This window comes from Gossypium hirsutum, chromosome D06, assembly GCF_007990345.1.
Source record: "Gossypium hirsutum isolate 1008001.06 chromosome D06, Gossypium_hirsutum_v2.1, whole genome shotgun sequence".
In the NCBI taxonomy this organism is placed as follows: domain Eukaryota; kingdom Viridiplantae; phylum Streptophyta; class Magnoliopsida; order Malvales; family Malvaceae; genus Gossypium; species Gossypium hirsutum.
Window position 1 is genome coordinate 34,749,656 of NC_053442.1, and position 16,151 is coordinate 34,765,806.

General features: G+C 33.4%; 1 protein-coding gene across 1 annotated transcript; it reads left to right on the forward strand.

Annotated features, from left to right (window-relative positions):
* The first annotated feature begins 782 nt into the window (after positions 1-782).
* On the forward strand, positions 783-2,695 carry LOC107901791 (uncharacterized). The gene is made up of 2 exons (XM_016827936.2): positions 783-915; positions 1,454-2,695. The coding sequence occupies exon 2, from the start codon at positions 1,501-1,503 to the stop codon at positions 2,458-2,460; it is 960 nt and encodes a 319-aa protein (XP_016683425.1). The 5' UTR covers positions 783-915; positions 1,454-1,500; the 3' UTR covers positions 2,461-2,695.
* The last annotated feature ends 13,456 nt before the right edge of the window (positions 2,696-16,151 follow it).

Here is a 16,151-nt window from a genome sequence, read left to right on the forward strand (position 1 = left end):
GTAGTTAAAAAATTAGCATAATAACAAATTAACCCTAAATTTTTACATATTATATCAATTTAGTCATCATTTTTAAAAATTAACATAATAACATATTAACCCTAAATTTTTACATAATATATCAATTTAGTCATAATTTTTAAAAATTAACCCTCAAAATTTATAAATATTCTCAATTTGATCCAAGTTCTAAAAAATTTAAAGAAATATATAAAAATACATAAATATTTTCAAGAAAATATAATAATAAATTTAAATTTAATATTAATATTAATATTAATTAAATATAAATATATTAATTAAATAAAATAAAAATTCCCTCACCCTCGAGAGAGGGACAAAGATGGGGTGGGGCGAGGGGCGATGGGGACAGTGGTGGGAGAGGTTCGATGGGGAGGAAGATTTTTATTTTTATTTAATATTAATATATTTTTATTTTTATTTATAAATATAAATATAAAATTTAGATTTATTATTATATATATTTGAAACTATTTATATATATTTATATATTTCTTTGATTTTTTAGAATTAATAAAAAAATGAGACTATTTATAAATATTGAGGGTTAATTTTTTAAAATGATGTTAAACTGATATGATATATAAAAATTGAGTACTAAATTTGTTATTATATTATTATTTTAATTGTAAAGTGAGGTTACCGTTAATGATTTTAATAAAATTGATCAAAATAATTAAATTATATAACATAAATACTTAAATTGTAAAACTTTTATTTATTTAAAATGAAATTTTTGATAGTTGAATCACTATTTGTGACTATTTTTATTTTAAAAAAAGAAAAACAATAGAAGAGATGCTATATAATATGTTTTGGCCCATTTCCGTCCTGCAGTTCATTTCAAGCACTCACATCACAGGTTAGGTTTGGCGCGATCTTCATTTCTCAAAGGTAAGCTCTCCGCTTGTTTCCTGAGAAAATGAAGCAACTCATCTCTATTTCTTTTTGTATCCATATACTTCTGGCTTCTGCATCAATAGTAATTTATAATGAGAATTCAAACACAAGGTTAAAAGGCTGAAATTGGGAAGATTTTATTTCTAAGTCACTAGCTCTGCTGAAATTATACTTCAATTAATCTACAAAAATATCTTCATTTTCTTGAATTTAAGCTGTCTGTAGCATATTTCTGGAAAATTTATTTCGTTTACTGTCGAAAACTGCTAATAATATTAATTTTCTATACAACATGGGTTTATGATAAATTTTCCCTAATTTACTCAAGCCCTTAACTTTGTGAACTATGATCGAAAATTTCTTGCAATCTGTAAGATTGTAGCTAATGATCATATAGACTGATATGATAACCATTTATGAACGGAGTCGTTGATCACTGTGTTTCAAGAATTTGAAAGGTATTTTACATCTGCTGAATCGCACTATTGAGTGCTAACCAAGTTTTTCTGTTTTGCTCTCAAACGCATAGCAGTGTGTTGGTTTACACTTCTGTAGTAGCAAGAAAAGAGCAAGTCCAATATGAAGTTTAAGGCATTTCTCACCGAACATGGGGTGAATCTCTTAGAAAGGCGGTTTCTACCTGCCTTGGACAAAATGGGCAAGATATGCCACTTATTTCTCACCCGAGACCATGCTATCTTCCTTCACAACCTTCTCAATGGCGATGGGGTTCAGTGCATTGCACAGTTTCGAAAGGAAGCTCTCTTTGATGACTATCGCATCTCAAGTCAGAATGAGGACCGCATTGCTTTTGCAATTGATGTATCCCTTCTGCTTCGTGCTGTTCGGAGTAGTGTAAGCATATGTACTGAATTTGGTAATGGACCTTCTGCCAACCGTCTCCAAATTAAATTGGTTAAGAAGTTGCCTCTCAATTGTACCCAGCCGATGCCTTTTCTTACCTTTGAAACCAAGGGTTACAAGTCTGCTGTCATTCAGGATGTGCCGATATCAAAACCTTTGTCTAGGGCTCAAGTGCTTGAGCTTCAAACTGCACTTGAACTGGCACAAGATATACCCCAGACTCTGGTTCAAGTTCCAGACTCGAACCAGCTGCAGAACTTTGTGGAACGGATGAAGCAGGTTGGTGATCTGCTAAATGTATCTATAAGCAAGTATGGAGATCTTCATGTGCAAATCTCAACAACTTTGATCACACTTGGTGCGGAGTTTCGTAAATTGTTGGTTATTGGTGAACAAGCTGAGGCTCCATCTGATGATCGGAATCAGAGTGCTCAAACTCGGTCAGAGAGGGCAATCTCGAGGGGAGATGCACAGCGTGTTCAAGTGAGTGTAAAGCACTTCTCTAGGAGTCTCCACTGTCACCTGGCAAAGCCGGACTGTACTTTTTACGGGATTGCTCCGCACGGTTCTTGTTTGACCGTGATATTTCAGTTCTTCATTCCTGGTACTCATCAAACGGATAAATCAATCAGTCTACATTGCAGGCTGCCTGTGCTTGACCCGGGGTCAAGTTGAAACTTAATCAATTTGCCATCACCACCGGATTTACAGCTTTGAATTCATAGTAAAGTTATTTAATGTCCTTTTTTTTTTAACTCAAAACTAGTAATGTTTGCAAGTATAGCCTGCACCCTGGCGCTCCATGTAACCATTATATATCCCATAAAACTTGGTTCAAAATCTCAACTCTGAAGCTTACGTTACATATGAAAGTAATTGCAGAAGCAGATTTTCGCCCTTGGTCACCAAATCATTAACGTCTGGTTTATTTGGTTAGTGTATCAAATACTAAAATATATCAGTGACCGAAACCTTGTTTAGTATATTAGTATTAAAATAGTTGTAATAACATTAGTAGTAAAATAAAACAGTTCACTATATGAACAAAACGCATTACTTTTATGAAATGTTGTTTTTGTCCTTAATAAAAGGGAAAATTTTCTAGTAACTCGAATATTTTTCTTTATAACTTGATAAATATTTTTAAAATTTATTTTATAATATACTTCTAATTTTCATTTTTTTCATAAATAATATGTTTAACAAATAATTTTTTATATGGTTGGGAATAGGGGTGAGCATTCGATCGAATCGAATCGAATAAAAATTTTCGAGTTAATCGAGTTTTCGAATCTCATTTTATCACCCTAACTTTATTTGAAATTTTCTCGAATCGAGTCGAGTGAGATGGAATTCGAATCGAATCGAATCGAATCGAATATATTTGTTCGAGTTAAATTTTAAAAAAATAATTTTGGGTCTTTATAACCACTGTCATCCATCGTAATAAAATTTGTCCACTTTAATCAAAATTTTTATTAACTTTCATCACCTCATAATTTATTTATTAATTTTTTATATACTGGTTAGCTTCTTTACTTGCTTAGTTGTTTCAATTATCTTCAGATTCTTGTCACTATGTAAAATTTTAACAAGAATATTTTATGGTATAATTAATAATTCAATTTTAATATAAATATTCAATATGACTAAACAATTCAATAATATAAATAATATAAAATGTGAAATTTAATTTAATAATATAAATAGTAGATATAAATAAAATTATTACTATTTATGTTTAGTGATTTTTTTGGGTAATTTTAATTTTTTATTTGAGAGTAAAGGGTGAGAAGTAAAAGTTTAGGGGAAAATAAAAAGTTTTGGGGAATAAAAGTTTGAGGGAAAGTAAATAGGGGGGAGTAAAATTTTGAAGGGAAAATATTAAAAAAAAATTGGAGGGGGGAGGGTTTGGGGTAGATGAGAGGTGGGATGTGAAGGGAATAAAAGTTTTAGGGGAAAAGTGGGAGAGAGTAAAAATTTTAGGGGAAAATAAAAGGTTTTGAGGGTTTTTGGGAGTAAAATTTTGAGAAAAAGTAAACGGGAGAGTAAAATTTTGGTGGGAAATGAATTTTGGGTAGATTGGGGGGTTGGGAGGGGAGGGGAGTAAAAGTTTTGAAGAAAAAGTAAAAAGGTTTGGGAGTTTGAGGTAAAAATGTAAAATATTATAGTTTGATATTCGAATTATTCGAGTTATTCGAATTCGAAAACTCAACTCGATTCGAACTCGAAATTTGAAAAAAAAAATCGAGTTGATTCGAATAACTCGAATAACTCGATTCGTTCAACTCGAAATTCGAATTTTTTTTCAATTTTTTCGAGTCGAATCGAGTTTTGCTCACCTCTAGTTGGGAAATAAATTTAATTCAAAATACTTTTTAAATGGAAATATTTTATAAAAATAAAATCAAACAAAAATTCCCATGTACTTTATAGGAATATTAGTACAATATCATTTGGAAATGTTTTATTTCACAAGCGGGATTGAGAATTTATCAAATATTTTATTTATTTATTAATTACAAATTAAAGACACGTGACAAAATCTCAACTTTGTTGTGGAGTTAAAAATTTTCACTGCCAGTGTACAAATAATTATTCATAATAATATTTACTAGAATGCAACATTCTTTTGAAAAAAATATTATATATTTATATTTTTTATATGACTAAGATGTCAATGTATCTATTTTACACTTCATGAAGATTAAGTGATAGGAATGCCTGCGAAGCAGGATTGTAAGTTTGTCCAATTCGTGGATTTGACCTAGGGCATGAATGAGGAAACTTGGAGTTTGTCACAACCTAAAATGCAAGTTAACCAAGTTAGATCTAAGTAAAATAGAAGGGCAACAAATAAAAAAACTTAATGATTAAGTAAGAAAGAACAAGTAAACCGAATTAAAAAATTAGAGTTCTTGAGAGTCCAAGTCGATTTGAAAAAGAAGACTTGTTCTTGATGAGTTTGGATAAATTTAAGGCTGCCAATTGAGACAAAACAATGAGTTAGAACATATCTGAAAGAATAACGATTAAAATCGAATGAAATAAAAAGAAATGAAGATAAATTAGTTCGACAAACTAAGAACAATAAAGATCTAAGTATTTGAGTATGTTTTGCGTCGTTCTTGATTGAGATGAAGTTGCCGAATTGAGATCTAAACAAAATAAACAAAAAAGATTAGCAATTGAATTAAATTGACTGAAAAGGAAACCAAAAAGCAAAGAAAGAGAGGGGTGACTGGAAGAGAGTCCAAAAATGATTAAACTAGGGTTTCTTGAGTAAAAGGAAACTGCTCTTGAACTTCAAGGAAGCCCCCAACCAAATTTGTAAACAATGGAACAAAGCAGTTTGTTAGAATGAAGAATTAAGTAAAATAAAAACTATCTTGTAACAAAAGAATTCAAAATAGCAAGAAAAGAACTCCTATTATTTAATGATTATTGATGAACTAAGATGGGAGAACATCTATTCTTGATGGGTTATGACCTGAAATTAAATACATCAAAGATTAGAAACACTAAACTGTTATAGTATGCCTAAAGACCAATCATGAGATGATTGTAATTACATACTCGTTTTACCTTGTTTATTAATATAAGACATTGCCATTATTATTTCAGTTTCTTTTTCTGTGTATATAAATAAACTAAATTGTAATAAAGTCTTAAGAAAATATGATTATTCTTAAAAAGTCCTTAGTCAAGTATTATTGTGGACTAGGACAACAAATAATGCATTGAGATTAATGTGTAGTTGATTGATGACAAAGAGTTGTCATTGACATAGGGATATCAAATCAATACATGAGTATGTGTTAGAGAACAATATATCGGATTGACCCGCTATGAGTATGTTTTTTGGATTATTATGTAATAGTCACAATATTACTCATAGTGATAACTATGTATATGATTCTCAGGCTTGAGATCGTCATTGTCCTAACATCGTGAGTTGTATATTTTGATACAGTCAAACGTCTATTGTAACAGGTTGTACTATAAAGACTGATGTTAGATATACCACAATCCATGTAGTGGGATATGGTTGATCAAGATAGGATTTATCCCTCCAACATAATGGGAGCAATATCTTAGGCCTCTTGATGGAGTGAGACTAGAAATGCATGGCCATGCTCAAATAAGTTAATATGTTATAACACACTTATTTGTTTATTGTAGTCTACTTAGAAAATCAAGAATTATGAGATTGAACTATACAAGTGTGACTATTCCATGACTTGTGTCCAATTTAGATATTAAGGATAAAATGATATAATACATGAAAAATATGATCACGAAAAGGTTATGTCGAATCACGACTTCTTGTAACTTGGGTAGCAACGATGCATTGCTAGATGCCACTCATTACTTATAATTTTAGAAATGTTCTAGTTTTACTCCCAACATTACAAGAGTCTACAAGGTCACACCCTATAGTTGAAGCAAACAGAATCCAAATACATTTGATATTGTATTTAGTTGTCACATGAATTAAATTAATTGTTTAATTTGATAGTTAAATATTAAACACATTATATGTACAAACCTGTTGTACACAAATAGAGAACATAGATAAAATTAATATATGAATTTGATTCATACAAAATATTACTTATATATATTTTACCAAAATTATTAATATAAAAAGTTATAATAATAATTTTAGTCAAAATTTAAAAGGACATGAAAAGTGATATTCTTTGGGAAAGAATATAATATTTTTCTTGACTTTCCATTTGTTTCTCTAATAATAAGGGAATAATTCCCCTTTTATTTTCTAAGATATGATATCAAAGAAAATAAAAAGAAAATGAATCCCTTAGCGTGTTAGGGTTACCAAGAAAACACAAAAAACGAGATCTAGCAGTTGTTCTTAAAAATTCTCTCTGAAAATTTCAAGAGAATTTTGTTGTTCGTTCTTTGACTTGGTGGATTACATAGAGGTCAAGACATTTTTAGTTGTGGCTTGGAATTGATACCGAATCAAAAACACCTTTTCATTATTTTTTAGTTAAAAAGGTATATCTTCAGCCTTATTTCAATCCGTTTCGTTCCTCGTACATTGATCCATGGTTGAGGATCGTCGAAATAATTTTTCCGCTGTGCCACGAGGCGTACCGACGGTCCCAACATAAACAAGAATAGAACATCAACTAAAGGAAAAGAAAGAAGAAAGATGAAAAAGAAGGAAAGTGGTGCATAGAACTCTGAGATTTGGTGGACTCTTCCGTTAAACAATCTGCCAACCCCAGATGTTTTAGGCGAACTCATTAGTTCATAGCTCGATAAACTTGTTTTCGTGTTTAATGTGAATATGATGGCTCATCGAGTAATGTTGGAGTTTAGTTGAGACATAGTTAGAATTGAACTAGGGCACTAAAGATGATTAGACTTTAAAATATTAAGTGAGTTTATTCACGAGAATCAAGGGAAATAATGGGATTTTTCTGATCCTTCCACTAAACCTTGTCTCCATTGCCAATGTATATAATGATATCGATTGCCTGTATGTATTACTTTCACATATTCTTCCCTGAATTATCCTCTAAGTTTTTAAAAAACCTTAAGGTAGAAAGCTTTAAACGAAGAAGGTTTTCAGTAATTAGTTGACACTATTGATTAGTACCAGCTTATTGGTAAATATTGGTAAACACTTAGGTTATTGTCGAAGGAATTTACATATTTGCAATTGTGCATGCATGGGTTTTTAGAACTAGTTGTAAGGAGGGGAACTTCCTGACTCTGGGTTGCATGCTACTGATTCATGCATGCATGTTAATTTCTGTAGTTTAATGATCTGATATTTATATTTTTTTCTCATCTAGCTCAAGATGTAACACTCCTAACCCATCTCTATTACCAGATTAGGGTTACAGAGCGTTAACGTACAATCGAAGACATTTAAACATCATAACATTCAATAACTTAAATATATCAGAAATCATTCAATCACATACATTTCATCCCTAAATTGAGCCCTCGATGCCCTAAAAATAATTTAAAGACAATTTAGGACTAATTTGAAACAAAACGGGAAGTTAGGGAAATAGTAGCAAAAATTAGAAATAGGGATCACATGGCCGTGTGGCATAGCCTCAGGTCGTGTAACTTTCGAACAAGGGACATATAGCCGTGTCCACACTAGTGTAACTCACTGAGTAGGGTTACACGACCGTGTCACACGCCCGTGTGCCAGGCCGTGTAACTCTCTGAGTAGCCCCACTCGCCCCTGTGCCAGGCTATGTGCTAGGACATGTAACTCACTGGCTTGTACACTAAGAACTCTCAGATGACACATGGCTATGTCGCCAGGCCGTGTGCCTCACACGGCTATGTCACACGCCCGTGTTCCAAGCCGTCTGAACCCAAAATGTACCTGAAATCAAACCAATACAAGTCCATTTCATACCTAATCACTTAAGCCATATAAGCACACTTTCAAGGAATTCAAATACCCTTCAAACTTACATAAACATGCCATTTCAATCATCCTAAATCATCTAACCAATGTGTCATTCAAAGGCACTACAATTGCATCAAACATCATTTACTAAATCAAGTCATCCTTACCTCATTTCTTGCATAAAAACCTAGTTCAAATAAGTGCCAATACACACCAGCAATGACCATTGTCAAGCCATTTCAAACATGCCAAAACAACCTTTTATAAATACACTTATAAGTAACCAAAAGTTTATACTTTGGTAAGACATTGCAATTACCAAATCAACATAACCTTCCAAACATAAACATCCAAATCACCATCACCATTACATAACATCCTAAGCATTTCAACCACAAATCCATCTATATAGATATATACATGCCACTATCCTAGGAGATACAAAAACTACTAACTTAGATGGATAGTGTGAGCCGGTTGAATGATCCCTCCAAAATGTCAGCAATGATTATCTACAAAATAATCCATAAGAACATATAATCTTACAAAGCTTAGTAAGAACATAGTATAACATTTAATCTAAATACCATTAAATATAGTTCCTATACTATATAATTCAGAGTTACCAGAGTATAAACAAGGCACGTAAGTGCATTTAGGGGTACCGAAGTACAAACAGGGGCACATAAGTGCATTCATACAATAATTTTCTATAATCATATTAATTAGAGAATCATAATATAAGAACACAAGTAGAAATTCATTTACATATTGAAAAACTATGAACTTACCTACTATTTAATGTTGATCAACACGCAACGACTAATCCACTATTTTTCCTTTTCCTTGGTTATTATCTTTCTGATCCAAGTTTTGTTCTATATAATAATTAAATACAATATATTAATCTCATACATATTTCACATTCCATTCAATGCATATGACCCTTAATTTTTCATTAATTACACATGTTCCCTAAACTTTTACAACTTTAGCAATTTAATCCTCTAACACGAAAATCATCAAATTGACCATTTTCTAATAATAAATTTACAGCCAATTATGCTAGACCCTTTAATAGTCTTTATTACACATCAAATTCAACATCAAATCTTGAAATTTTGACACTAACAATTTAATCCTTAAATCAAAATCTAATAAAAATCACTTTACAAAACAACCAAATATCACAATCAAAGCTTCAAATAAATAATTATCATCACAAACAACCAAAATTCATCAATGGTAACTTCCACAATTTTTAACAGATTCAAAAACAAAGGTACAGGCTAGCTGGACCTAGTTGCAACGATCTCAAAAATATAAAAACCATTAAAAATAGGACAAAACTACATACCATGCATGAAGAAAATCAAAATCAAAGCTTCCTCCCCTTTAATGGTGATTTCGGCCAAGGAAGAAGAAAATGAAAAAGATGATAGGTTTTTCATCTTTTGTTAAATTAACATTTAATTTAATTATCAAATTACTTAATTAACCTTTAAAAATTATCATAATTAAATTAAAACCTATCCATGTACATCCACTATCATCATATATGGTACAATTACCATTCAAGTCCATTAAGTTTCATTTCTAAAGCCATTTAACCCTTTTAACAAATAGAACTCAACTTTTACATTTTTTACAATTTAATCCTATTTACTTAATTAACTATTTAAACATCAAAATTTCTTAACAAAATTTTAATACGACCTTAATATATTCCTATAGACATTAAATAAATAATTTAATAATAATTTACTCATTGAATTTATTGTCTCGAAACCACTATTTTTGTCATCACTAAAAAATGACCTGTTATACAAGAAGCTAGCGAAGGTTTAAGCAATAAAGGTAAAGGACCTGCATAGTAGATTCCTATTTTGGAATTTTTGGTTAGTTCCTTCTTACATATTTGTATTATAAACTTTCCCAAGTAATATAAATTGTGTAAGGTAAGTGTTCTTGCTTCTGATAAGTTAAGGTGTCGTGTCTAGTTATACGTGTGTATCAACTAGCGTTATGTTGTGTGAGTATGGTCAATTCTGACGTAAATACCCTTTTGTTGCGCGAATACAGTGTAAATTTTATGTGATACGTAATATGTAATATATAAAAAGGAGATCTATTTGTGATGCCTCTAGTATGGAAGCCATTTTGCAAACTGGACTGACAAATCATGGAAGCACGTCTTCAGTTTAACAAAAATGATATGAGAAGTTAGGGTGATATATGTATATGAATATGGTTGATGATATGATTTTGAAGTTCTGGGCCCATGGTTGGCACAAGAATAGGTCATTTGTAAATGTACACAATTGTGGAAAGTCATGATTAAGTTGGTGTGTAGTGACTAACCGCCTCCGGACGTACTAACGTCCAAAGTGTGAATACTGCAATTGTCACATCCCATATATTTTTACTATAGTATGTGCAAAAATGAGAACAAAGGAATGTGTAGTCTAGTGTGTTTAATAATTATTTAGCTATCCTAGTGGTCCAAGGTTCAAGTCCTAGTGTTCACACTCTTTCATTTATTTATACAAAATTTCCATATGTTTTAAAGTGCTTGCCGTCCACCCTTTTACACCATAAATAGGAGGATTCCTTTCCTTCAATATAGGTCAAACTTACCTTAAGTTAAGGGAGCATGATCCCCCTTTTTACTCCATGTCTCCATTCCTTGCCAAAATTTCATATCTTTCCTATTTGTTGTGATTCTTTGAACCTAGTCATATTTGACTAAGCTTCCATGCCCTCTGTTGTCCCTACCTCATTCGTTCTCCAATTTCTCTCACTTTTCACTTTTTTCTCTCATCCATTAGTAAGATAACCGCCACCCTTTTTCTTTTAAACTTTTCCTTTCCTCCACTACAAACGACCATAGCACCACCACTGTAACACCTTTTAGCCACCATAGCACCGCCCTTTCCCTCTTATTTCTTCCTCCACCACCATCGACTGTCGCCGTGACCACTATCACAGGCCACCGTAGATCCTTCTCCTCCTCTACTTTATTTTCTTTTTCTTACTCCTTTTTCCCCTTTACGTTGATACCCCTATAACCTTTCACCATCAGACCACTACTCCACCATTGCCGGACTATCACCAGATCACCATCGAGCTGCCATCGTCACCACTGTCACTGTCGGTGATCAAAATTCTTCATTTCTCTTCCTCTTCCATTTTTCATTTCTTATTATTGATTAAACTCACATCTTCTCCCACCATATCTGATGCGACCGAGTCCCAAGGGTTACCAAGAGCTAACATGGATCCCTTCGAGCTACCTATAGGACCAATTACCTGAGCTCGGGCTAAGAGATTCAAGGACGCAACCTTAGCTCTAGTTGATAGATTTGGAGCGAAACCGTAGCTGGTCTTCTTGAAAGTTCATGGAGCAACAAGCCGAGTTGATACAAGTCACAAAAGCCCAACCCAAGCTCAAGAAGGTGATGGGCTCAAATCAAGAAAATCAAGATTCACTTTCTTGTTTTCAAGAAAATCAAGAAACCGAATCTTGGCCCAATTTTGCTGTTTGGAGCGATTTCAAGAATCAAGAAAATCAAGATTTCAAATCTTAGAAATCTTGGTCCAAGAAACTGAATCTTGCAGCCAAAGCGCATTGGATCTCTGTTACGAGCATCAACGACCCAATTTCGGTAGGAGATGGATAACGAGCCCAAATTCTTGAAGGCGAGGCCCAATAACCAAATTCCAGCCCAATCAAGAAATTCCTTCATACTTAGTTGAAAATCAGGCCAAAATGTCAAAGGGCCCAATTATAGACATTTTAATTGTTTAATTTAATTTTTTAAGTTGTAGGAACATACATGTAAAATTCGGCCCAAAAACAGCCCATATATATGCTTGGCCAAATTTTTCGTTATTTTATTCTATTAATTAGGTTTAATTTTATTAGTTACTTGTTAGATTAGGATTACTTGAGGCCTATTTAAAGGCATGGACGGCCACCCCTTGTACATAACACTTAGATTCATTCTTAAATTTCAGATTTGAGAGAGCAGAATTTTCTTTGAGTTTTCTCCAAGATTTCTCTCTTAAGTTTTCTTTAGAAGTTGTTTTAACAATCTTTTGATTGTGGGAGCCATCTTCAACCTTCTTCTTGCCATCGATATTCTTTGGAGGGGAGATTAGAGCCGTTTGAAGAGATTTGTGAGATCTTTCGGGATTTCAAGGATCTTTAGGACTTATCTTTTATTCTTGCTGTTCAATTTCTTTTCTTTATTTCTGTTGATGCCGAATCTATATCTAATTTCTTTGCTGTTTTTGTTTGTGTTTCAGCCTTGATTCAAACTCCAAGAACTCTTCATTTAATCGGTTCTTTTATTGGCAGCATCTAATCGATTCAAAATTTCCCAAAATTTAGGGTTCTTACCGTTTTCTATTTCTTTTTGTTGGGTGAAATTTGGCTGCTGAAATTTGGGCAATTCATCTTGGGTGTTCAATTGGACCGAATCGCAACTTAAATTCACTTCTTGAACCGTTCAATTTCATCTATTTCTTTCTTTTCTTTTTTTTGCCGCCCAAATCCCTAATCTTCCAATTAAAAATCTGATTGTTTCAATCTACTTACTGTTTTGGTGTTCTTGGCAGATTCGGCTTGTGGAATTTCACTATTGGAGTTCGATTTCATCTTCTTGAACTCCGAATACATTTATTCATTCGTTCTTTGTTCCTTGCTGCTCATTTAATTGAATTTGGGGATTTAATTTTAGATCTGATTAGTTTAATCTTGTTCTTTGTTTTAATTTTTAGATCTGTTCATTTAGAGCTTTCGTAGGAGTTTCCCGTGACTTGGCAACTCGATCTTGGTCTGCGCGCAACCCCCGTACCATGAGCACTCCATGCAATCTTCTTCAAGCTCACTCAGCTCAACTCTAGCTCAATGAGCTCGTTCTTAGCTCACTAAACTCGTTTTAGCTCACTTTAGTTTGCATTTATTTTGCTGGAATAAATATTTAATTTGTCTCTAGTTAAATTAATTAAAGTTAATTAATTTGTTTGAATTCTGGACAAATAATTAATCAGGTGTTTTAATTATGTCTAAGTTTAGTACTTAATTATTTGTTTGTTTTAAATATGTCCTAAGCTATTACAAAGAATTAATATGTTAGCCAAATTCAATGTGCAGATTAATATGTTCATTTGCTGCAGAATTAATGTGTCTTAAATTTGATTAATTTGCTGAATTTATTTGTTGCAGGTACACTCCCTTTGGACGACAAAGGTGCATGAATGGTGTGCTGATCTTTGGAGTTTTCCAAGTGCCTTTTCAGCCAGACTCTCTAGCTTTCCAAGAACGCCAATTAGCTGCCCAATGCATTTTAAAGACTGTTCACACCAATAGAATATACCTTTCACATTGGGGGCTGTTCAGTTTTGTTTATTCACATTACATGACCAGTCAAATCTCTTTGTTCACACCACATGACTATTGAAGTGTCCCAAGCAGCCGCATTATTACCAATAATATTCGGCTGAACCAAGCCATTCTTTAAAGAGCATTCAAGCAAATATGGCTGAACCATTTTAATGCAATTCAGCTCCCAAGCAATTCATTTGATTGATAAACTGAACTAAGACATCTAGAAGCTGTCCATTGCCATTCTCCATGCACATGAAGTTTCAAGGAAATTTCCTAAAAATTTCTAGAAATTTCAGCTGTCCATTTAGTTACTTTAGGTGTCCATTTGGATAACTTTTGTAAAGCCTATAAATAGAGGCTTATTTTACCTTGTAAAAGACTTTTGAAAATCTGAATATTGAACTTAGTTTTTTTTTTGTAAGAATTTTCTTCTCTCAATTTTGTCTACATAGTTAGTGGCGTCAATCTTGTTCTTTGATTTACCGAACTCATTACTTCATTGTGTGGTGTTCAAACCCTTATACCGAGGTTCCTATCTTCAATAGGTAGTGGGTCGAGGTTTATCGTATTAATCTTTTTACTGAACCATCTTAAGAATATATGAGAAACTGGTCGACACTCAAACAATTATAGTGTTGGTTCTTTCTTGTTTTTAAGCTCACTTATTCCATCTACCACCTCAATCAATTTACTATCATCCTATACTCATCTTTCTTTAATAGCCGAGCCTAAACATTAAGCTAAACTCTTTTAAAACCCAAGTGATCCCTTAGTTCCAGCCTTAGCCGAACATCATCCCTACATTCACAAAACGAACGAAAACTTCATCATTAGATGATCGGCCATTGAAAACGATTCAACTCAGCCAACCGAGTCGAGATCTCATTAGTTGGTATTAGAGCTACTTAAAACAGGAAGTTTAAACATTCGGAACAATCCCGGGTTAGATTTGTAAAAAAAATTTGAAAAAAAATTTGAAAAAAATTCATGTACAAAAGCATTAGTGAATATTTCAAGTATATTGTAATTAAAAAGAGAGAAATAAATTCGAAAAAAAATGTTGCAAGTGTATATTTGTTGTTCCCGATTAGCAAATTCCCTAGTCATTAGCATTCCATCCTTTCACGCCACATCTAAAATAAGTTCTCGTTTCTTTCAGCCTACCTAACACCTTTTACATCAACTTCCCTTGTAAACTCGTTGAAGATGACCCTCTAAACTAGAGATTGAGTCTCACTGAGTCTTATACGAAATTACAAGAGAAGAAACGAGTGGAAAAAGGCACGAGTGTGTGAGCACATTAGAAAGGAGGTAAAAGCTAAAAAAAGAGTGCAAACACGAGTGTGAGTGACATACTTTCTTTTCTTTCTGAGTGAACGTGAGGTTTTTATGGTGAGGTCAAATATTATGTCTCGAAGTCCCTAGTGAACTATGGCAAAAAGAACCAAAAGGCAGCCCATAAGAAACGTCGCACCCGGAGGAGGAGGAGGAGTACTCGATTTAGGTCAAAAAGCTCTCTTACGAGAATTCCAAAGAATGCTTCAAAACGAACTTGAGTCCATCAAAGAACGATTGGATCGAGTCGAGGCGAGAGGCCAACGGGAAAGAACACCTCAAGGACCAAGGCAAGCGCAGGGGCGAGCCAGACTCCCCGATGATGATCTCTATGATCCAAGTGATTTGGAAAGTGACCAAGCATCAAATCAAAGTGAAAAATGGCGTGGTCAATGGAATTGGGTTCCTAAAGAACGAGGACGTGTTGATGACGATTTGAAGAATATCAAAATATCCATACCACCATTCCAAGGAAAATCTGATCTGGAGGCATACTTAGAATGGGAGAAGAAAATCGAGCTGGTCTTTGAGTGTCACAACTACTCGGAGAGTAAAAAGGTGAAGTTAGCAGCCATTGAGTTTTCTGACAATGCAATGATCTGGTGGGATCAGCTAACCACAAGTCGGAGAAGAAATGAAGAGCGGCCAATTTCCACTTGGGTCGAGATGAAGGCCGTAATGCGTAAGAGGCTCATACCATCCTTGATACGATCCGCCTTGGTGTTGTGAGTCGAGTCGTCTTAATTTCTTAATTGTCGACAAGGAAGTTTCATTCAGTTTTGAAAATGGATGAATTTTGGTTAAGTATGGAATTGTATGTTGGAATAAGTTCAAGGTGGCTAAAAGATAGATGGATTTTAGATGGAATAACTTTGGATGGGCTCGGTTTAACAAAGAAGTAGGATAGAAAAAGTAAGTGATGGAGATGAATAATAGAACTTAAACATCAAGAAAGATTCGATACTATAACGAGTATCACCCCAAATCTTATATGGTTTAAGGTGATAGTTGGGAATAGGTTGATGGACCTCGACCCATTACTTAGCAAAGTAGGAACCGAAGGTATATTTAGATGGATGAGCGCCACACCAGGGATGGTGATAAGTTCAGAAACAAGTTCAAGATGACGCCACTAGCTCGCTAGATAAGTCACTCGAGACTCGTACGAAATTGGAGAGGAAGTTAACCTTACAGAAACAAAGTTTCATTAAACAAATTGGAAAAAGTTTAGCA